The 24,209-nt window shown below is 48.4% G+C and overlaps 1 protein-coding gene across 27 annotated transcripts in view; it reads left to right on the forward strand.

Annotated features, from left to right (window-relative positions):
* Positions 1-24,209, forward strand: part of CACNA1C (calcium voltage-gated channel subunit alpha1 C) — a 654,724-nt gene that overhangs the window by 56,951 nt on the left and 573,564 nt on the right. For 7 of the 27 annotated variants that reach the window (XM_037014908.2, XM_037014900.2, XM_037014901.2 and 4 more), the window contains exon 1: positions 16,311-17,530. The exons of 12 other annotated variants lie outside the window; for them this stretch is intronic. In XM_037014908.2, coding sequence (XP_036870803.1) covers positions 17,482-17,530 — 49 coding nt within the window. In that variant the 5' untranslated portion in view covers positions 16,311-17,481. Of the gene's footprint in view, positions 1-16,307; positions 17,531-24,209 lie in introns of those variants that run through there. 8 more of the 27 variants (XM_037014902.2, XM_037014904.2, XM_037014905.2 and 5 more) reach the window with 3 other exon arrangements.

Consider the following 24,209-nt stretch of genomic DNA (forward strand, 5'->3'; position numbering starts at 1 on the left):
AGACAAGTTCAAAGAGAAGGTCAGTGCAACATGCTGGGCCAATATCCAGTCACTTTGAAATAATTCAGGGGCTAATTGTGCCATCTAGTGTTACTGAAACTCATAGTTTCTCATTCATTCATTCATTCATTCATTCACTTATTCAGCAAATATTTTTCTGAATGCCTCCTATGTGCCTGGCCCTGGATACACAGTAATGAATAATACATCTCCCCGTGTTTAAAGAGTCTATAGATCAGGAAGGTAGAGCAATGTGTGAACAGGTGATTTTAATTCTATGTGTAAATATAATCAGGAAAGTACAGGATGCTAAGGGGTATCTGATCCAGTTATATGGATGGGGGAAAATGACTTAGGGGCTAGCAAAGTGATGGGTGAAGAGGAGAAAGAGGTTTAGGCAGAGGGAACAGCACACGTAGCAGTCCAGAGGCCTGAGAACTCTTGCCCCCTGCTGGTATGGGGAGCCCTCAGCGCCCCACAGGGTGGCCTTCTCCTGGCCTGGCCCGCAGTGCTGGAGCCCTCCAGGATGATCCTGTCTGCTCCAAAGCAATGTCTCCTGTTGCTCCAAAGGTTCCAGGTCAGAGTCCTGGAAACGGAGCCACTTTCTCCTAAGATTTTCACTAGGCCAGAGGTATTCTGGATTTTTCTAAAGAAATGGGGAGACAGTTATTTCTTCTTAGTTATGCTTCATTACTTGGAAGCAAAGTGGGCTGCTTGCGGCCCTGTGTTTTTTGGAGTCCCCTGGTTCTGCTAGCAGCAGCTGCACCCCGCGAGACTCAACTGGTAGGGAGCGGGTGGGGTTGTGTTGCAAGGGGCCTGAGGCCAGGGGAGAGGCATCATGAGAAACAGACCTCTCCACTGCTCCCAGCTCCCTTCTTTTCCCCCAGAAGCCCCAGCATGAGCCTCTGGCATGCAGACACCTTCCCGTCTCACCCACAGAGCACTGCGGGCCTCCCCCTTCCCTAAAACTGGAGCATATCTGAATCCCAGTGGGGGCGCAGCCCAGATTCAACCTGGACCCCTAGAGCAGGTGCACCTATGTCCAGGTGTGATTGTAGGACCCCAAAATGTGGCAGGTGAGGGGGTCATCTCATTATTTTCCTACCTCCAAGGCAGGACTGTACTTAAACCATCTCAGACAGATGGTTAACTGTCCTATTTTAAAAGATCTCCAGGGAGGACATTTCACAATTCCCTGTGGCTGTCTGTTCTAGTATTTAATCATCGTCATTACCAGCGAGTTCCTCTTTATGCTGGATCTAAATCTCTTTGGTTGTGATTTAAGTCTTGTTCCTTGATGGCAGCTGCTGAGGATCTTCTGCTTCCAGGGAGGGGAGGATTCTGGTAATAATTCTGCAGCTCTGGGATTCATGTATTCTAACCACCTTCTTTGGGGCTTATTTCCTCTAATGGTAACTACAGGGGTTGAGATAGGAATGATTCCCAAGGCCTCTTCTAGCTCTAAAAGCTATGACTTCTTAGAAGTGCTGCATAGGCAGCCTGTGTGACTCAGTGCTCCACGGAAACAGTGCTGCTCCACTGCACGCAAAGTTGTAGCTGAAATTTGAAGTGGTGCCACATAGACCTGGTCCATAAAGCCATCTTCTGCTTGGTGATGTAGAGTGGGACTGTAGGAACAAATGAGTGGCTGAGGGGCTGCAGGCCTTTCAGAGCCACATGGGGGTAGGCACCCTGGCCACAGAGAGTCACATCTTGTGGGTGCAGCCCCAGCCTAGCTCCCGGCAGCTGCGAAGGTGGGCACCCACAGGAGGGCAGTTGTTTGATAGGCTAGATTTTCACCCACCCCACCTTCCCTATCTTTAAGAAGCCAAAGTCCTAGGAAAGGTAAAACCTTAAACCATTATCAAGTAACCCTTTAGTGACCTGAGAGGAGCTTCACAGGGTAGCTGCTTGGTGTATGGACAGGAGGGGATAGCATGGGAGGATTCAGGGTGTCTGAGGACAGAGGTTTACCAGGAACAAAGATGCAGGCACCACCCAGGAAGCAAGAGACTGCTAAAGATGAAGTTTGTTTATGTCCCATTTTTTGAAAACATTCTTGTCTGCTACTTTTGGTGTGTATGTTTCCAGGTGCAGATTGCTCCAGGCTGGCTTTGAGTGACCTGGCTTTAGAGAGGTGTCAGGAACAGTCATCCTAGGCAAGCTTCCACCAGCTAAGCTCACCAAACATCCAGCCTCATCTGTGCAGAACTTCCTCAGCTTATGACAGAGTTACGTCCTGATAAACATAAATTGAAAATGTCCTAAGTCAAAGATGCATGTGATACACCTAGCTTATATCAGCACTTAGCCTGGCCTGCCTAAAACCTGCTCAGAACCCTTTCGTTAGCCCATGGTTCGGCAAAATCACGTAGTCCAAAACCCACTTTATATTAAGGTGCTGAGTGGCTTATGTAATGTATTTAATTGTGTACTGAGCGTGAACAGCAGCACAGTTGTCTGGGGACAGAGCGGTTATCAGTGCACGGATTGTCAGCCCTCATGGCCAGGCTGGCAGGGAGCTGTGGTTCATGCCCTGCCCAGCATCACCCTGCATATCACTAGCCCAAGAAAAGATCCGAACTCAGAACTCAAAGTACAGTTTCTTCTGAATGCATATTGCTCTTGCACCAGTGTAAAGTGGAAAAAGCTTAAGTTGCACCATCACAAATCTGGACTATCTGTACAGAGAAGTGAGTGTAGCTTTAGCTGATCACTGGATCACATCATGAGACAGATTAACACTTCACTCACTTGTATACTCTTACCTCCTCATGCTCCTCTTTAAAGGAGACAGAAATAAAGAAGTCATTGTTGGGCAGGCATGCAAGGAATTTTAATCTTCTGCACATGTAAATGTGAGATTGTAGGATTTCTCTTGCTTTTATTACTGGTATTGTTAAGCATGGCACTAGACTTGCTGTCTGATGACAGTCATTCTTATATCATTATTTCAGAGTTACCTGGGAGTTAAAGTATATTAAGGATCCAACTCAGTCTTGACATTGTTTGTTCAAAGCCATAGGGTGCTGAGAAGCCTACACTCCATATGATACCAAATATATGACATCTGAAAAGGGCACAACTATAGAGAGGAAAATAATCAGTGACTGGGGGTGGAGTGGAGAGAGGAATAGGTGGAGCACAGAGGATTTTTAGGGCAGTGAAACTACTCTGTGATATTGTAATGATAGATATAGTTATTAAGCATTTGTCCAAACCCATTGGGTGAGCAATACTGAGAATGAATTCTTAGGTAAACTATGAATTTAGGGTTATTGTGATGTGTCAATATAGGTTCATCCCTGTTAACAAATATGCCCCTCTAGTGGGGAATATTGATAATAGGGGAGGCTGTGCATGTGGGGGGACGAGGTGGAAATCTCTGCCCTTCCACTCAATTTTATTGTAAACCTCAAACTGCCCCCTAAATACAGTCTTAAAACCAAACCACACCACATGAGACCAAAACAACAATAAAAATGTTATTGGTACACCAAAGATTGCCTTGGGCCTCTGGATGGGAGAGGAAGGGCCATGTTCCCCTTGCCTTCAGTCTCTGGGAAGAGGAGTGCCACCTTCTTCGGGCAGATCAGGCGGCGTGCACTGCAGAACTAGCTCTTACCTGAGTTAGGGAAGGATTCAGGCTAGTCCTGGATTCTAATCGTGCCGCATCTGATAAATAGTACCAAGTTAGTACCGTAAGTTAGATGGATAGCACCATAGAGCCTCCCACTTCAGCGTCCAGAGCTCAGAGGAGCAGCACAGGGCCTCAGGCCCACCCCAGACCTGTGGATCAGGATCTGCATTGGATGCATTGGAACGAGATCCCCGAGTGAGTTCAAGGGGTGCTGGGATGGCCCACTGGGCCTTCCAGATAGGCTCTGGGTGCACAGGCCTGGGCAAGACTGTGAAGCAGCAAAGGTTTCCTTGGGGACCATCCACCTACCTTTTCATATTCTTGTTTCTCATTCAAGCCTCTTCCCTTCCACTCCTACCCTCGCCACCCTCCAATACAGAAGTCCAGACAGAGAGACAAATACCAAAGGCTGTACACTCAGTATGGCCCAGGTCCCTTACATGCAGCAGAGAAGAGACATGAGGAAGTAATTCTCACTAAATTGTGAGTGACTTAGAAACCTGACAAGTTCTTTCTGACAGGGCTAGTTTACTCTAAAACAGGATATCATGAATCACTGTTTAACCTAAAGAGTCTAGTTCTGTCAGTAAAACTGAGTCACCATGGCACTCTGATGGAGACTGCAGATATCTGGGAACATAGGGTGACTTCTTAATCACTCATTTGACACTCTGTGGGTGACTAGTTAATCTGACTGCATAGCAGACTGGCCTTCACTGAAAGGGTGCTTCCCTAAGAATACTCAGACCTGTAAATCCTCAGAATGCACACACACACCACATTCTTAGTGCTGCATCTCAGATTTTTCCTTTTTATCTATGTTGCTTTGATATACTTGGCCACTTAAGATACAAAGTCCAGTTTTAAACATAAGCAATGGGTTTTAGGAGGGTCTTTGATAAGCTGACAAGACATGAAAGAAGAGAATTGTTGAGATATCGTTCCAGAAGTATCCTGGAGATAGCAGGACCTGTGCTTAATAGGGGACTAGTGTTGTCCAGGCAGCTTTGACATGGAGTGACTGCTAACGCTTCTGCAAGTGTCTGTATTCTTCCCAGTTACTGTAGGAGCAAATCTGATGTGCATGGCCTTTCTCCTTTTTCTTGCTTGACCTGATATTTCTCTCATTCAAGTTCCTTCCCAGAGATCCAGCCCAACACCACAGCAACACCATGACTGTCCTGGGCCCAGGTGTTTTCAGAGGTGAAATCCTAAACATGAATCTTGGCAATAACTGCTTGTTAAAGACAGATGGTGGGAAAAGGAAATGAACAAATCCAGGTGTTACAGATGGGACATTGGCAAATGCAAGGATTGCAAACATTATGTAAGTAAACACAGCTTTTATAGGTAGGAAATTGCTATAAGTGATGGTCTGTGGGCCAACATTCAACCCTGTGCATGTACTATGGCCTCTTACTAGAAAAATAAGAGCCAAAGTCTTCACACAGAGTCTCAGTCCCCCAGCAGATGGTCTTTTTAGCTATGTAGCCCACTAAATGATGGCTAGACATGGGGAAGCCTCTCTGTTTAGACTGACCTCACTGGGTGACACTAGCTACTGGCTCAAGGCCAGCCTTTCATGTAGATACTTTTGTGACTTAATTGAGGAAAGTAGAACAGGTCTCCTGGTCCCAAAATATCTCCTCTGCCAGCCTACAGCATGCTTGAAATTGCACCATTAGCAATATATTCCTTTGAATGAACTCTCTACCGCTCCAGAGAGTGATAGAATAATCACTCATTCATTCATCAAATGTTTCTTGAGCACTTATTATGAGCCAAACACTATTCTTTAGAAAGGAAATTTCAAGGCAAGTAGAACATGGTTCTTGCCCTTGAGGTGCTCAAAGTCTAGTTGGAGAGACAAGATATAAACGAATAACTAAATAAATTAATAATGAGCAATATAACTGGAGCTTTGATACAGATAACTGCAAGGATCTATGGGGAACCGAGAAAGAGGAATCTCACTCTCCTGAACAGGTCTGGGGAGGCTTCAGGACATGACTCTTGAGCTGAGTCTTACAGGATGCAAAGGATGCCACGCAGACACAGCAGATGGGGATTGGTGACTTGGATGTGGGAGGGAAGGAATAGGTATGACTGGGAATCAAGGGGTTCTATGGGAAGGGGAGCATCCCCATGCCCAGACAGGGGACCACAGACCTTGGGGTCCAGGGACATCTTGTAGGTGTTGGGTGCCCATTGTGCTCAGAAAGTGTTTCCAGAGATGAAGGACAAAGACATGGAGGACTGGGGAGGCCAATCTGTCTTCTTGGCCATGCTGTCAAAGCATGGCAGCATTCAGTTTTGCTCTCAAGTCATCCCCTCTTCATTGAGCTTTCTTGCACCCAGGCACTGTTTTCCTCCCCAGCAGAGGCTCACCCATGATTCCAGTGATGAGAGGCTTAGGCAGCAGATTTTGACAGTGGACAGTAAAACTCTACCTTTTTTTTCTCTTTTAACTTTCATAATGTGGGCCTTTTAAGAACTACTGAAGAAGACTTAAAAGAGGTCTTTGCCTAAATGATAATCACATTATAATGTAAATGTGTTAGCTCCATGCTCACTAAACTTCTGCACCAGTGCTCAGGGCCCGGCCTCAGCTGAGCTGTCCACCCCGACAGGGCCTCTACTGACTGCATCGACTCCACTGCAAATGATTCAGTTGCTCTAACTACTGCCCCTACAGAATTTGCTTTCAGGGTTTTAAGCGTAATTTTCAAGCAGGAAATGGTTACTTGGATAAAATCGTCAAAATTTAATTGGCCTTTCATGGGAAGTTTGGCAAAATTTGGTTGTCAAAGCCTAAGTGCAGGCTAGGTAACGTGCAGGTGTTGAATGCTCTTGAATTCCACTTGTGATAAATTGGTTTCAACTCTCTTCTCTTCAAATAGATAGTGGACTGTTAGGTAAGAGATGGCAACCAACTGTCTCTCTTTTTCCAATGGGGGAGAAAAGACAAAGAACAGGGTTAGAATTGTGGGTGATCATATTTGGGCTAGACCAGGGATAAACTGCTGGGAGCTCCTACAGAGTGTCAGAGGTGCTATAAAATTCTGGTCATAAGTACACTGCAATTTCTATACTTTTACTGACCATGCATTTTCATACTAGTGTTTCATTTTATACCTGGAACCCTCTCATTGGGGGTTTCCCAGTTGATGGTTGAGGGAATCGATACTCAAAGAACCCAAGAGAGTTGGCTGAAGTTACACAGCCAGGTGGGAATGGATACAAGCTTAGAACCCAGAGTTCATTCTAGTACCAAACCCTTTTGGTTCCTAGACTGTAAGTGAAAATACAGCAGACTCTGATCTGTCCAATAATCTTGACTGCCAGATCTGTGAAGACCAGATCTAAGAGAATTTCTGGGCTGAGAAAATTCAATCTCAAGTTGCTGAAGGGCTGATAAGACAGTGGGTCCCAGGGTTGGCTCTATTTGGCCTTTATAGATGAAAAACATACTTGAGAATTGAATGATTCTTTCAAGAAGTAAAATACAAATAATCTGGTGTCAGGAAGACCCCTGATGAGTGTTTGGATCACCGTACTTTTGAGGATGGTCCCTGTGCCCTCTAGGGTAACATGCTCACAGGGCACTTTGCATTCCTTTTTCCAAGGATCTCAAGAAGATTAAAAACCCCAAGAAAGGAGGCAAATTTTTCAAGATCATGTTGGGGATAGAATTCAAAGTGAGAGTGAGAAACCAGCGATGTTCATTTGTTCCACAAACATGTGCTTACATGCTGTGCACCTGCTACAGGCCACCTTCTGAAGAGCAGCAGCCACATAAGTGCTCAGAGGCGGGCGTCCCAGGGCCTCAGCCTGTGCTGTCTCCACACTGCCTGGCTTGTATATCCCTCAAAAAGAGTTTTGAAAAATTATGTGCCTCACCCTGTATTTCAAGTTGACATGCAAAAATTTTCATGATAAGTTTAAATGGTTGTAAATGATGCAATTTCTGGTGCTTTGTAGATCTTGACAGTTTAAAATAAAATAAAATTGTTGTGTCACTCTTTAAAAGGTTTCTAATGAAATATAAACACCACAGCTATTTGAAACCTTCTATTATCCGTTCAAAAATATATAAAAGCTCTTTTTCTTTTTAAACAAAGATTTTGCATCATTTCTTTTGCTTCTTCGAAACATATTTCCATTCCATTTCCTCCATAATATTTTACTTGGATACTATATATATATATATATATATATATATATATATATATATTTTTGTTTGGAAGTCTTTTATTGATCACACTATCATATCACTCTATAGAAAAAGAGGTATAGAAGTTGAAATTTCCTGTGACTGTAAGTCTTGGTGTTGCAAACTTTTTGTGGGCTGAATTATCATTACAAATATTATTAATGTACAATTGAGCAAAATAACATAACAATGAGCTTTTAAAGTAATTATAAACATGAAATTTAAATAACATTAGAAATAGAGCTCTTTAAAAGATGTACGACTTGGGGGGTATGGTGTCTGATTAAAGGAGGCTTTCTGGACACCAGTATTTCAAATGTCTCCTTTTTCAGGGCCCTGGGGGTACTTATGTCACAGGGATGGGGGCCATGGAAAGATGGCATTCATGTGAAGGGCATGCCTGTCTTTTGCAGTTTTGGAGAATGGCTGTGAAAGGTCAGGAGAGAAAGGACAAGTGGCAGGTAGCTGCCAACCTCTGCCCCAGGTTGTCCTCCAACCAGTGATAAGATTGAGTACATAGGAAAATTGAGGATCTGGAAACTAATTCCTTTAAAACCATCCATGTTCCACAAGGGTTACTCATATTCTAGTTTGAAGATGCTGTAAATGACTGTAAACACCCTCCAAGCCCACTTGGGAAATTTGTTAACATGTTCTTGATTCATCCAAGGACCAAGATTAGTTGGCAGTAACTATTTAATGTAAATACAGGCATAAATATACCTTTACTTTCAGCAGATTTTAAGAGGTAAATGTGTTTTGGTGTATTTCATCTGTAGAATCAGTTGAAATGGATACTGTCATTGATTTATCTAGAACAAATAAAAACTATTATATGCTACATAAATTATAAATGCTCTCAGTATTACTCCATCTCAAGATCATTATGGTCACAACCTGCTGTCTTACGAATTAGAATTATTGACTGATTTTTTTGCTGATTGGAATGGAAACCAATTCAGCTAATCAGAACTTGGCAAAGCCCTAGTCACATCTGAGTCACATAGAGTTGTTGATTTACACTAGTTTGTCAGGACAGGCAATGCTGTCCATTGGTGATGACTCCCAACTTCTCGGGGCTCAGTACAATCAAGGTTTATTTCTTGTTCATACTTCATCTCCAGAGGGGGTCAGTGGGAAAGGTTCTGTCTCACAAAGTCAGTCGGGGTTCTGGGCTGATGGACTCCTCTCCAGCTTGTAGTGGGACCACCTGGATTATGTGGCAGAATAGAGAAACAGGGACATCACAATGGGCCCCTCATTGGCTCAGACTGGCAGTGACATGTTGTCAACTTCTGCACACATTTCACTGTTCAGAACTAGTCCAACAATGTGTTCAAATACAGAGTGGCTGAGAGGCTCATTCTTCCATGTGCCCATAAGGGGAGGAAAACAGATATTCCTGGAACTAACTGCAGCAGAAGTTGCTGTGTCACTTTATGAGCAGCATTAGCCACTTTGGAAAAAAATGATTATCAAGGGTTGGTTATTAGTAAAAAAGCAATAAGGTTATAGTCATTGCAGAAAATGATTATAGAAGCAGGACTGAACTGAGAAGGACTGAAAATTTGAATCTGTTATGGAGAAAAGCAAAACTGGTAAATTTGAAAGAATGAAACCTGTCTTCCAGTATGAGTTTGACTTAAGACCTCTCTAGTAGGAAGAGTTACTGCAGGGTCACGTGATGAGATGGCCGGTGGCTGGAAGCGTCCTGCGCACTCCCAAACTCCGCTGAGTTCTTGATTACACCAGGTGACATATGGAAGTCCCTGGGCAAGTTGATGATAGTCACCACTAGGAAGTTCCCCTTTTTGTGGGCAGGTAAGCCCTTAACTTTACTTTGTCCCACTTGTTATCTGATGTTTTATGGGGTATTGACCTTACAGTGTCAGTGGGGATGTGTAGCTATAACTTCTCTACCTCCTGAGACTTGGAAAATTAGCTTCCAAGAACTGAAAAGATAGAATAACTAAGGCAGATCAAGTTATTAAGTGTAATTAGCTATAGGACATTTGGGTTTACTTTCTGAGAATATAAATATTTGGAATTATTCCTATCTGTATAGTCTATATTAGTAATCTTTTAGATTTGATACAGGGATGGACTGCAGCAGGCTGACCCAAGGGTATCCCTATAGAAGATCTCTAGAATCTATTATCTTAAAAAAGAGGCCTTAGGGAACAAATATCCTTTTTTGTCTAATAAGGTACCTTTTTCCCAAATATCAGGCAAAGGATTACCTGACCTATGCCAGACTAGGGAACAGAAATTTTCAAGGCTACAATAACTCTAGTTTAACATGATTTCTGGTATTATAAGTAGGCAAACTGGCAATTAATGCCAAGAAATGTTACTTTATTTGGAAAAGCGTAATATGTGCAAAGTGACCATTCAGGAAAGAATAATCCAGAGGACAAATATGAACTGAGCTATCATGCCTGGGTAAGAAGGAGATGATCCAGGGGCAGAAAGAGACATTACAGATTGAACGTCAGCTTGAAGGAAAGGTGAAATGACCAAGTGTTATATTAATAGGAGGGCTGAGAATTGACAAGAGAGTTGAAAGCTGATTTCTGATGGCCAGAGAAAGGTGTTTAATCTCAGTACCATGTTTTAAAGGTAACAGAGAACTTAGAATACATTCAGAGAAGGATAGAAGGAGAAGAAAGAACATTTATAAAGCTGATGAGAAAGGGAATGTTCTGGAAGGCTCAGTGAAGAGAACCTTTTCCAGTTTACTCTGAGAAAACATTTCCCATCTAGTGCTGGGGAATACTTTTGGAATTGGCCTGGAATAGCTAAGAAGGTAAGGAAGGCTGGGTTGCAGAATGAGCCATGGGGTTTAAAGTCAGGTCCACTCCTACCCAGCTGAGTTGCTTGGCCAACTTACCTTCTTCAAATGTCCGGCTTCTCTAATTTCAATGCTGGGGATAACATTCAACCCACAGCATTGTCTTAAGTGTGAGACAGAATATTTTGGAAAGAAGTGCCTTCCATAGTCCAGCGACTATGCTGAATGTAATTACATCCATTTCAGTCTTAACATTGGCCCACAATTTCCACTTTATAAATGAGGAAACTGAGCCAGAGAGAGAGAGACAGGGGTTGCCAAAGTTCAGTAATTAGTACTTGTTGGACTTGAGATTCACATGAGAATGGGTTAAAGGGGCATTAGCATAAGTTAAAGCAGAATGGTGGGTTGAATGGTGGTCCCTCAAAATATAATTCCATATCCTGGTCCCCAGCACCCTTGAATGTTACCTTATTTGGGAAAGTGATCTTTGCTGATGTTGTTAACATAAAGGGCTAGAGATGAAGATATCATGCTGGATTAGCCAGTGAGCCCCACATCCAAGGGCCAGGGACCTGATAAGTTGAGAAAGAGGAGATCTGATAGCCAGGAGAGGAGGTGGCAATGTAACCATGGAGACAGAGATGGAGTGATGTGGCCACAAGCCCAGGAGAGCCACTGGCCTCCAGAAGCTGGAAGAGGCAGAGAACAGACTGTTCCCTGGAGACCCTGAAGGGAGCACGGCCCTGTTGGGTTTGACTCAACCCAACTGTGAGAGACTCAACGTCTGTTGTTTAAGCCATCATTGAGTGGTAATTTTTTATGGCAGCCCCAGGATGCTACACATGTGGGGGTGGCTTGCACTCTGGAAGCCTTGGGGTACCTCACAGGTGGACACTGGACTGGAGTGGGTCTGTACCTGGATGGAGGGGCTCCTTCTGTGGTCAGCAATCTTCCATAGGAAGCTGACTTCCTCACGGGCTCGACAAGCCATTAAGATCATTTAATGATTTAGCTCCTCCATTGGTATCAGCTTTTCTTTGCAAAGAGCAGTAGGAGATGAGGCTGCAGACCCCATTGTGTGGATGAGGCCACATGGGGACGGCTGCCTGCGTGGCTCAGCCCGTCCCTGCTGCGTACAGAGGGTGGTGTGCTTGAACTCACACATAGTATGCCTTCTCCCACCAGGAGAGCAGGTGCCGTGGAGCAGGCGCCCACCATCTTGTTGCCTTCTGTCTCTGGGTGTGATCACAGTGCCATTGAGGTTGCTGTGGAAGGAGGCCTGAATCCTCTCGCACTCCACACTCTGGCCTCCTGTGGGGTTGGATTGGGCTGAGTGCCAGGAGGGTTCACCTTGAATTTGGTAAGAAAGTCAACCTGGTGGGTTAGCGTGGGTTGGTCCAGCGGCTTCTGGGCAAGGAGGTGTGATAACGGGGTAGAGGTTCCTCAATACTGGCTGGGTCGTGCAAACTGCTGTCACCTGGGGTCTTCCCAAGGAGGCGAGTGGTCCCTGCACCCTCCCCAGCTCCTCCTCTGAATTGAATCGCTGGTGGCAGGGTTCTCCTCAAGCCCTCCTCTTCTCTTATCCCAGTCCACATTCCTGAAATGTCTTGTGTGGTAGAGCAGAGTGTACACAGTCTCTGGACTTGTACAACCCTGGGTTCAAATCCCAGTTCTGCCACTTACTGACCAAGCCAGCCTGGGCAGGAAAATGGACCTGCTAGCTCCTATTTTGTACCATTGAGGGAGGTAGTAAATCTTTATGGCAGGTTGTGGGGAAGTCAGAGCATGTCATAGACACTTGACAGACCTTTCTTGTGCGGATGAAGGACGCTAACAGCTAACGTGCAGTGAACACATTGTGCATCCCAGATGCCTTACCTGGGTGATTTAATGTACTTCTCACAATCACCCTAGGGGGTAAGTGCCATTGTTAGCTCCGTTTTGTAGAGACTGGGCATGGAGTAGACTCAGATGTCCAAGCTTAGAGCAGGGAGAGCCTGGTTCCATGCCTGGCCTGTCTCTAAAGACCAGATTCTTAGCTGTGGTGAAGGGCCTGCCATTGTGCCTGACACTCACTAGGTGTCATTAAATGATGGCAATTCGTATGAATTCAAGAAATATATATATTGAAGGAACCTATGTGCCAGGCACTAAGTATTTACTAACGGAAACATCTAAGCAAGTAACCTGGCCAGAGTGGGGCTGCTGCACAGAGGCATCAGTTAGGTTCTGTGGGGGAAGCCAGGCCACCTGAGTGATTGGGAGAGAGGGTTGACTGCAGGCTGAGACCTTACCCCACCGTGGGGCTGGTGAAAGTCTGCAGAAGGCTGCTGCCTCTGTGTGTGATCATGGGGCTTGAGTTGCTATCAGCAGGGCCAGAGTGTGGAAGGTGAGTGGGGTGTGATGTGGGAGATGGTGAAGCCAGTGGGGAACCCCCAGGCCACGTGGAGCTGTTTGTCTCACAACTTCCAACCTTGACTATGAAATGAAAAGCTAGTGCCCCTTACGACTGATTTGGACTGGCACTTGGCACAGGATGCAGAGCAGCTGAGGGAGAAGCTGTGGCGGAGCGGGGGGTGCTGCAGGCCCACGTCACAGGGAGCGGGGCAGCTAGGCGTAGCACTGCCGTGGGGCAGTCCCTCTTTGTAGTGTGCCCTGGCCTTGCCCAGGAGAGCTGCTGCTTTACCTCCCGCCTCAAAGCCTCCACCAAACTCTGAGGCAGACAACATGGAACCACATGGGAATGTTTAGATTTTTCCCAAGCTTTTCACTCTAACAAATACACTGTAATTAACAAATTCTGTATGCTCTTAATTGCTTCCAAAGGAAATATTTGTGGTCACATTAAAGAATCTTTTCCAAAGTGGAACATGAGTTCTACATACATTGAGTGTCCAAAGGTACAAAGCATTATGCTAGGCATGAAGAAAAACAAACACAGTTCTCTTCTTTAAGACATTTAAAATGTAGAGTGGGCAGAGAAAAGGCACATTCATATACAAATATTGTACTATGTAGAAATACCACACTATGTAGACAGACTGACAGAGGAAAGAAGAGAGAGTACCTTTGGCTGGAGAATCAAATCATGAATGAAACACTTTCTCTGCCCCCCACTGCCTCCCAAATCCCCAAATCAGGATTCAGAATGGTTTTCGTTTGTCATGTTGAGAATTTGTTACCTCAAAAGGAGCACCAGGGGCTGTGTTCCAAAGTTAGCAGCCAGGATACAGGCATACGCTGCAAGACCAAATATTTAGGAAATACCTTTTTCTGGAAAGAAAAGAGCACATTTCACAGCTGAAAAAAGAAGTGAAAAATGAAACTAAAGAAGCATGAAGGTAATATTTACTGCTAGATTTGTACAGCGTCTGCCTTCAGAAAGGCTGGCTATCAATCCAGCCTGTGCCCCTAGCACACACAAGTTTTGCTCTCAGTTATCCAGCTCTGTGATTCTAGGCAGCACATTTTACAATGATTTTACTGTCCTTTTAAATGGTTCACCCCTCCCCGGCCCCATCAACACTACTGGTCATCCCCTCTGACAGTGGGATCATGGAACGAGCATGAGTCTGGAATCAGACATGCCTGGCTCCACATTTCACCAGCTGGGTGACCCTGGACATGTAATGTAAGTCTCTAAGTCTTAGTTTCCACATGTGTAAGATGGGGATAATAACAATAACACCTGCCTTGTAGGGGGTAATGAAAATTAAACGATTAATGCCCGTAAAGCACCTGTCATAGATAGCTCAAAGCACCCAATAGCATCAGCTGTTACTGTTACTCCTGTACCACAGTGAGTAAAGGGGATGCAAACCAGATTTAATAATAAACAAATAATGAGGTATATGGGCCTCAGCAACACAGGTCTATAATGCATCCTAGAGCTAAATGGAAGAAATATCTGGATTTGTGTCATTTCTAATTTTGTCTACTGAGTTGAAAATTAAGCATGAACACACCAGAATGGTAAAGAAGCCAGATTTCTCTTGTATTCAGCAAAATCTAGAGTGCTGTCCACAGTGGGATGAAGATGAGTGATGAAGTAGTGCCCCTGCCAGGTGGACTTAGATTTTAAACTGGGGCCAAAACCCTTGGCCAAAGGGATGAAGCTGGCCTGGTGGGGTTTCAGCCCTCAACCAGGGGGCAGAGAGAGGCATTTTGATGAAGTGAACTGGAGCACCCCTGAGACCATCTCAGGTACCCATTCATTCCACACATATTTATTCAGTAAGTAGTCTGACAGACAGTTTTATGCACTTGAGATAAACTGGTGAACAAAATGGTCAAAGACCCACCGTGGGGTTTCCATTTTAGTGGGAGACACAGACATTAGCAATACAAGTAATGAATAAGGAGACGATATAGTATGTTAGACATGCACGATACATCATGTAAAAAGGGGAGAAGGAGGGAGATTGGGAGCGCTTGGTGGGCAGATTGCATACTGAATTATGGCAGTCAGGGCAAGCCTCATTAAGAAAGTAACATTTGAGCAGGGCTGAAGAAGTGAGGGAGCTCACCAAATGACTTTCTGAGGAGTGTTCCAAGCAATGGGGACAGCCAGAGCAAAGGTTTCAGTGAGAGAGAGAGAGAGAGAGAGAGAGAGAGAGAGAGAGAGAGAGAGAGAGAGAGAGAGAGAAAGAGAGAGAGAGAAAGGGGTGCAGGGTAGATGATGGATAGGGTGGGGTTCATACTGGGGGTGTTTGGGGGACAGTCAGGAGGCTGGTGTGGCTGGAGCAAGTAGGAGAGCAGCAGGAGATGACAGAGCAGGTGTATGTGGCTGTTCAGGTGGGTCCTTGTGGGCTTTACTAAGTGAAAGAGGAGCCATTGAAGGGTCCAGCACAGAGGAGTGAGGTGATGGGGCACTGGAAATGGGTTACTCTGATGACTGTAATGGGAATATCCCAAAGGTGGGAGGGAGAGGGTGACAGCCCAGGGAGATGAGCCACTGAGGAAGCCCAGGTGCAGGATGACACTGGCTCAGAATTGAGAGCAGGGCGGAGACTGAGAAGGGCCACATTCTGAACCAGAATGGGCTTCCTGAAAGGCTGGATGTGAGAGGCTGGGAGAAGGATCATGAATGACTCCTGCTTCTGGCCCCATCAACTGATATGGGGAAGGCTGTGTGAGGGACAGGTCTAGCACAGAAAATTAGGAATTCTGTGCTTGGATACGTTAGGCTCAAGACGTCTGTTAGACCAAGTTTGGCTGTGTAGCCTGGCATTCAGGAAGAGAAGTCTGGGCTGGAGATACAAATTTGATGCAGACAGTTGCTTAAAGCCACAGGCACAGGTGGGATCACCCAGGGATGAGTGTGGGTGGGGAGGTAAGGCTGTCTGAGGGCAGGAAGGCAGAGGCTTTCCCAAGAGGGAGTTGTGGGCCCCCCTGCCAGGGCTCAGGAAGCCACGCCAGAGGAACCAGGCCTGCAGGGGGTGCCCTTGGAAACTACTGTGGCTGCAGCGACTGATGGGGAGAGATGTTTGCTTCTCCGGAAAGGAAAGGCACTCAAATGATTCATGCTGGAGTGGCAGAAATATTGAGTAGGTAAGGATAGCCTAGCAGAACACGTGCTCGGCTGCCGCCCAGAAATTAGAAAACCTGGGTCTATTGATGTGTTCCGACACCTGGGCACCGCGGCCTTGCCTCCGAGGCCCCGCCTCCCGGCCCTCTCTCCCTCCCCTCTCCTCTTCCCGGCCTCGCCTCTGTCACTTCGACAACCGCCCTGATTATAATTGATCAAACAGAATCACGGAATCACGGCTCATTTTGCTGTTTTGTTCAGGGGCCCGATCCGCACAGAGACTCTGGGAGTCGGGCTGACTGTGTTCCTCCCTCTTGGAATTCCGCTCACAGGCCTGTCCGGCGTGGTCGGCCGCGCAGGGACGCGCACGGACGCGGAGCCCAGCCCGGGCTGGGGTCATGGGCCGGCGGGCAGCGGGGGTGTGCCCGGCGCCCCCGCCCGCAGGGGCTCCCCGCGCAGCCCCGGGCCGCGCCTCGCCCGCTCCCCTTGACGTCATGTGGACAGAAAGCTGGCGCGGGCGACGCGGCCGAGGCCCGAGCGGGGGCTCAACTTCGGGCCGGCCCGCGCCGTGCGCCCCGCGCCTTGCACCCGGCCCCGCGCGCGCCGCCGCCACATCTGGAAGCGTTCAGCGCGTCTGCCCCAGCGCGCCGGCGGGCGGGCAGGGGCGGGCGGGCGCGGGCTGGGTTGGGCGGCGGGGAGCGCGGCGCTCTCGCGCGCCCGGTGTCTCCCTCTCGCTGCCTCTGCAGAAACAGCTCCCTGCCAGAACGGCGCTCGGCGCGGCGAGGCCCGGAGCGGCGGCGCCTCGGCTGCCTCCTCGCCCTCCGGAGTTGCCGGATCTCTTTGACGGCCAGAAGCCTAGGAGGGGCCGGGGAGGACTCCTCGGGAGCGGGGAGCGGGCAGAGTCGCTGCAGCCCCGCCGGCCCGGCGCACCCTCTCCCCGCCGGGGTTCGCCGCCCCCGCCCCTCCTTTCCACTCTCCTAGCTCTGCCTCTCCCGATTTATTTTTTCAAATGGTGTGGCCGCCGGAGGTGCGGTGCTAAATTCTTGGAAGGGGCCCGGATGTACTGAGGATGTATTACAATTTCACTAAAGGAGGCAGTAGTGGAAAGGAGCAGTTTTGGGTGTTTGATGCAATAATGGGAATCAGGTAATCATCCGAAGGGAAGAAATCCTGCAGACCCACGGCTTCCTTGAATTGTGCACGAAAGCCGCCGACCTCGGAGGAGGGATTAATCCAGACCCGCTGGGGGTGTTGTGACATTTCTTCCTCTTTGTGGCTTCTTCTCATTTTAAAACAATTTTTGGTCCATGGTCAATGAAAACACCAGGATGTACATTCCGGAGGAAAACCACCAAGGTAAGGCTGGACCCCGCCGCCCCGCCCGCGCCCTCCGCGCCCACGGGCCGGTCCCTGCGGAGTTGCCGCGTCCGCGTCCGCGGGGGGCGCTGGGCGGCGGGGAGCGCGCCAGGACCCGGGCCGCGCCGAGCCGCCCGCGAGGCCGAGCGGAAAATTCCCGGCCCTCCCCCGCCCCGCGCCCTGCTGCTCCCGAGCATGTGTTTCCGATGAAGGCGAGAGGGAAAAGTTCCCCAAGTGTCTGCTCGGCCTCGCTGGCTCGCGCCGGCCTCAAAGCCCGAGCGCCGGCCGGCGGCGCAGGGAGGGGGTGCCGTCGCCGGGCCCCGCCGGCCAGGGTCCCCCGCCTGGCTCCGGGCGCGGCTGAGAGCGCGCGCGCGCACCCCCCCCTCCCAGACCGCGCCGCGCCGGCTGCCCCGCGCCCCTTCCCGGGGCGGCGCGTGCTAGGCGCGGTGGGCGCCGGGGACGCAGATGAGGTCTGGCTCCCCTCTCGCTTTCGCCCGTTCCCCGCGCTCACCCACACGCACCCGCTCTCCACTGCCATTGACCCCGAGTGCGCCCACGCCCCGTGTTCTTACTCGCGCCCACATGCGGACTAGCACCTGAGGATGGGAGCTGTTGGAACTCGGGCGGTGTGTGGGCTTTGCCTTTTCAGGTTTAAGGAAATAATAAAAGGGTGTGCCGAGCTCACGCGGCTCCACAGTATTGCCCAGCGTTTGCCCAGCATCTCCATCCTTGGCATCAAGTGTTACCAGGCCCCCCTTCCCCCTTCGTCAGGGAGGAAGGCTCCCAGGTAACTCCCCACTTCCTGGAAACTTTCTCCCTCGCCCCCAGCCCATATTAACTAGTTACGATTTTTTGGCATTGCTCAGTAATTAAGCTTGTGATGGAGGGTGAGGGACATTCTCGCTGGAGAGGGACAGCCTGCAGCTTCGTCTCTTGCCTTTTCTCCGTGACTTCTTCTGTCTCTTCGGGTGTAGTCTCTCCCTTTCTCTCCCAGTTTCGCAAGCCTCCCTGTTTACACTCTTCCTGAAAACCTGTGACTTGCTGGGGTGCTTGAAGGGATCCTCTGAGGACCAGCTTGGCGGAGGGCTTGTCTCCATAGCCCTTCTTTCCAGCCTCCTCCGTCCTTTTTCTCCCATCTCCGCCATTTGGGGACAGAGCCCCTACCCTTTAGAGCCCAGGGCTGCCCGGCTGCCTCCCTGCTGGTCTCCATCCATCCTGAAACTGATCTCAGGGCCAGTTGTTCCAGCCATGGTGGTAGTGTGGGGCTTTCAGCCTCTTTTGGTAAAAGGAATTCTGTCATGGGCCACAGGTCCTAGGGTGAGCCAGGGCTTTGGGGTCCCAAGGCAGCGTCTGTTCCTGGATTTTGATTCCATGCCCCCCAGCCATCACCTGCTCCTGTCCCTTCCCTGCTGATGGAGTACAGGGTGGATTGGAGGGAAGGGATGAGAGACACAAAGGAAAGGGTGATCCTTGTGAAGAGTGGGGATGGGTTTCTCTCCTTCAGCCCTGCACTCAGTCTAAGCAGCCTGAAGAAGGGTGCTCAGGAGTATGCCCTTACTGTCACCAACAATGGCAGGAGACTGTGGCGATGATTGTTCACAGGATGACAGCCCCAAGTAGTTTGTAGCATCTCCAGTTAGTGCAGGAGCAGCTTCTCTGAGCCCTTCTCCTTCCTTTCTAGTGCCCCATGTCCCCCGGCACCCCCTCCTTGCACACACATGCAGGGAGCAGACATGAAAAGTAGAAGCACCGATCGGGTAGCTTTGTGGGAAAAATGGAGGGAGAGAGCAGTGAGCGGCAGCTCCACAACATGCCAACAACACTATGGCAACCTGCATTCCAGCTTGCTCCCTTGAAACTGCAGTGATTATATAATTCACAGGAACAGTTTTGCCTCCATCCCTGGATGCAGTGCTCAGGTGAAAGCAGCGGGACCCCCGTCTCCCCCCATTTCCTGACCCCTCTTCCCTGGCCTTGGTGTTGCCAGGTGGTTTGGGATGAGGCAAGGGGAGGGGAGGGGAGGGGAGCGTGGTGGTAATGGGGAAGGGTGTGAATATGTACAGGAAAGGGGTTGCTTGGCTTAATAACCAAAAGGGTGAGAGAGAGGGGAAGCCAAGTGATTACTCAGATCAGTGGTGGTGACCGACCAGAGCAGACACTGAGAAAGTTGCCATTGCTGTGGCTTCACATTCTTTTCTTCCTGATGGACTTGAAGGCACTGAGTGCATCAGCCAGCCCATCTTCCCCCTGTGTGTGTGTGTGTGTGCGTGTGTGTGGAGAGTTGGGAATGGAGACCTGGAGGGTCGCTGAGGCACTGGCTTCCGACCCTTGGTTTTAGGCTGGGAGTGGCTCATGTGGGCCTGGCCTCACCTCCAGTGCCCTGTCTGCGCTGGTCCCATGCCAGCCTCCCACTTTTCTGGGCTGATTTTCCATTGCAGGCTCCAGCTAGCAAATGAGTTTCTTAATAGTCAACCATTTAGCAAATAAAACATCAGAATGTCCCTTATCTGCTGGAGACAAGGCACAGGGGAGAAACATGTGTTCTGGGAGTAGGAGACACACTGTGCTTTCCTTTTAACTACTTAGTAATAAAGCAGAAGAGTGGTCATCATAATAAAGTAATAATAATGAGGATGATCGCTGAGTCCCTACAAATGGGCAGCAAACGATGTTTCTTCTACCTCAGCTTGTCCAGGTTAAAGAAAACAGGACATTAGCTTCTTTCTCTGGCTGTTGCACGGAGGAAACTGGAGAAAAAAGCGCTGCTGAGGTTCCAAATAGCATTCCTAGTATTGCTTGAACACTTCCCAGTGCATCAGAACACTACATAATAGAACATATCCCAAGAATCAATTATTCATTATTGCCCTAGAGTACGGGCTCACAGTATTTAAATATGTGTCTGTACACATGCACACACACACTCACACACACACGCTCACACACTGAATAAGGAGCAGCTACTTTAAATAGATTTGTGCTGCAGGGACCCGGTGCATTGGGAGGAGGAATGCCGACTCCAAAGACCGTTTGGACCTTCCTTCCTCCTATTAAGTGGAGAATTGTTCTCTACAGGTAGATGCCACAGGTATAGTACTTTGTAGATGAAATGGTGAGCCGTTATCCCTGCAGCCATCTCTCTGAGTCTTGTTGATGACTTAGGACTCTTCGGTTTTCCTCTTTGACTTAAAACTGCCAGGGGTGAGGCCTTCTGGGTTTATAAGACCTATACTAAGGAAGTCCAAGGAGCATGTCTAGTGAGGATTTTGAGGCCCTGCTCATCTTTGTATTCTCGCTTCCTTGTACAGGCCCTAGCTCATCCCAGGCCTTATTCCAGGGCTGAATGAATGCATGCCCAGCAAAACCTGAAGTGGATGTGGTTTCTGCCTCTTCCAGTAGGTGGCGCTCCAGGGCTTAGGAGTCCGGAACGGGGTACTCCTGTGGGTTTGGTGTGGAAAGCTGTCAGAGGGTTTGCAGAGAATTGGCTGTGTGCTGTGCCTCTTTGATCATGCCTATACTTACCTGGGGAGCACGGCCCCAGTGACCAGTGTGTGCCCCCGTGCTGCCACACACACCAGAGGCCCCCTGGTATGACTGCGTCCCTCGGTGACCTTGCCAACCTTGGGTAATGAAAACGCAGTTTGGATTTCTCCCACTCTATTTCACACTCTTACCTCAGACTTTTGTTTACCTCTAGTGCAGGCAGCATCCCACAGAGCCTTGAGGCAGCCTTTTGGGGGATTTGCTGAACTTGTTATGGCCATACATTAATTTTCTCTGTGATTTACCAGGGATGGTTTATTAACCAGAGGGACTGGTTCCCAAGCCCAGGGGAGCATGTTGCAACCAGAAGTTTGGGATCTGGAAACCTTAACCTATAGGGTTACAAAGCTTGTCAGTTCAAAGGCAAGAAGACATTTTCCTAACTTTATTAGGGAAAAAGCACAAAAACAACTGGGTACACTTCACAGCTGATTTCTGTTTATGAGTCTGGCTGGTCTCCTGCTGGATAATGGCAGGAAAGCTCCTGAGACCTAGGTTAGGAAGTAACTGAGTTTTGTTCTCATTTCAGGGGTGTTTTCCAACTCTTGCTGTATTCTGTCCTATCTCTTCATTCCCTTGGCTTTTCAGTTGCCGAGGCGAGTTCTCTGAGGTAGAGAAGCCCTGGCCACCGTGTTAAGAAGGGCTGAGTGAGCTGCTGACAGCGCTTTCTTCCTTTTACAGTAATTCTCCCTTCCCGGGGTTGCTGCTGTTGGTCACACGGCAGTCCAGGTCAGCCAGCATCATCCCAGCTGTTCCTTCCTGGGACTCTGAAATCAGTGCTCAGTACCCAGAATCAGGAGACAATTTTATTTTCCAGTATGGGCTAAGCTGATAGATTGTTTGGGAAACACCTGGAGACTTAACAACAAGATGAATTCACAAAATATTCATGCTGATTTAGTCTCTTTCTAGCCTCAGTCCTCACAGCTGCCTGAGTGGAAGTTGGGCTTTGTGGGGAAGAGCAGAAGACTGATGTACAAAAGGCAATGGGGTTATTTTGCAAATATCAGGTGCTAAATATTTAGTGACATGAGTGCTAAACATTCTAATAATGAAACAACACACCAAGCCATGGCTGTCATCATTAAAATAATTTGGCAAACACCTGTTTACATGTACCTCAAGGTTAGATACTGTAGAAAACAAGTGACAGGGGCCCTCTGGGAATACGGAATGCTGTGTTCTGTGCCGTTCCACAGCCAGGCACATAGACTTTAAAAAACAAAGTGGAGGGTTGAGGTAACTACTGTAATTATATGAACCCAAAAGCTTGTCCCACGGAAGAGGACTTCAATGTTCTAATGCCCAGATGGGGTGGGTGCTCATCTGATGAAGACCAGGCTTTCCTGACCCAGCACAGATGCCCACAGAGTGGCTCAGCAGAACTCTGTGCTTCTCTGCCCTGTGGTTTAGGGCACTTGGAGGCAACACAGGACTGAGCTGCGTCTGCTTCCCAAGGGCCCTGGACAAGAGCCTGGCTGCGGTTCCGGTGTGCACATGGCCCTGCAGGTGGGGGCCCAGGAGGCCTCACTGAGGAGCAGAGCTGGAGGTGGCTGGGAGCTTCAGGGAGTGGGCTGGCGGGAGACAGGAGGACAGGAGGCGAAAGTGGCCCAGCTGATGGGGATGTCCATGGGGGAATATGGGGAACACCATCCCTACTTGTGGAACACAACTAAGTTTAAGTGGGACTTTAAGGGACATAAGGCGAGTGGTTTGGGCCTGGAGGTCAGGAGTCAAGCAGGTTGAAAATAGGCCCTTACTTCCCCAAGACCAAGGGAACTAAAAAACAGTTAATCTGGCTCTGAATGGAGGATGAAAACGGGGGCTAACTGACTACCACGACACGTTCTCTTTGGACTGGTCTTGTGCTATGAGTGTGTGAGTGTGTGTGAGTGTGGGGGGTGGGGAGAGGGTGGTTCTAGACTCACGTGCTTTGAAGGGTTTGATAGAATACATAGGACATAACTGAAGGGACCTTAGGGACAATCGCTGTTTCCAGTTGAGAAAATCGTCTTTCAAAGAGTCAGAAAACAAGGCCTTCAGTCTGTTTCTGCTCCCGCTTTCCCTTGAGCACACCTAGTGTGTGCTAAACCCTCTAAGAGGGCATTGCCTAGTGTTTCTGGTAAAATATGGGCCAGTAGACCTCCCAGCCTCTTCCTAACCATTCCCCCCACCTTTAAATTGGCTCCAGCTCATTTCAGAGGTCACGTTTACAGACAGAATCGGGGTGAGGTGGGGGAATCTGTCATTGGAAAGGTGTAGTTTCTTGGACTACAGAGTGACAGTCCATGCACGTCCATGAGGAACTGCATCAAAATCAGAGCATTATTCTGGCTGCCAAAAGACAGGCCTCGAAGCCTTTCTTACTTGCTTGCTACCTTTGTGCCCATGAAGGCTTGTTTTGGCCTCTGAGGGGTGATGAGAAGATAGGCTGTGCCTTCGCACTCCCCTTGGTGGGCTGTTCGCAGTTGCACATGGACCGGCCTGCTTTTCTGTTGCGCAGGGCATGGAGATGTGGATTAACTGCAGAACTGTAGGGCCGAACCCATGGGGACATGTAGGTTGCAGCGGACCAGAGGACAGGCTGCATGGATGCTACCTGGGCTGAAGGAACAAAGGCTTCTCCTTGCTTCCTTGTCAGGTTGTGCTCCTAGGACCTCTGACCTCTTTCCAGGAGACATTTAAATAAGCTGAGTGGCTTAAATTCAGCACATGGGAGGGAATTCATCTACATCCTGCCTCTGACATCCTCATCTTCCTTGAGACATTCGTTGGCTGAATTGTTTGGTAGTCTTATAAGTCATCTCCAAGAACCTGGATGGCCTTTGAGGCTGACTTGATCTCTAGCTTTAAGACAGATGCATGCGCCAACTCCCCCTTGGAGATATGGCCTTTGGGATCTCTGGAGGAAGCCACCATTTCAGAACATAGTGTTGCGATAATTTCATGAAATATTCAAGCTGCCAATTTGCCAACAGGGGTTTCTTTTAATACACTCGGCTACACTTGGTGTTGCATGCTTGAACCGAGCTAAAAGGAACATAAAATAATCTTGTCTCCTGTCCTTTAAAGAACTAAGCCAAAATGCAGACAGTGAGTGAGTGTTCTTCCCCTTATAGCCTGTGGGCAGGAATGT

The sequence above is a fragment of the Manis javanica genome, chromosome 15 (genome assembly GCF_040802235.1).
Source record: "Manis javanica isolate MJ-LG chromosome 15, MJ_LKY, whole genome shotgun sequence".
Lineage (NCBI taxonomy): Eukaryota > Metazoa > Chordata > Mammalia > Pholidota > Manidae > Manis > Manis javanica.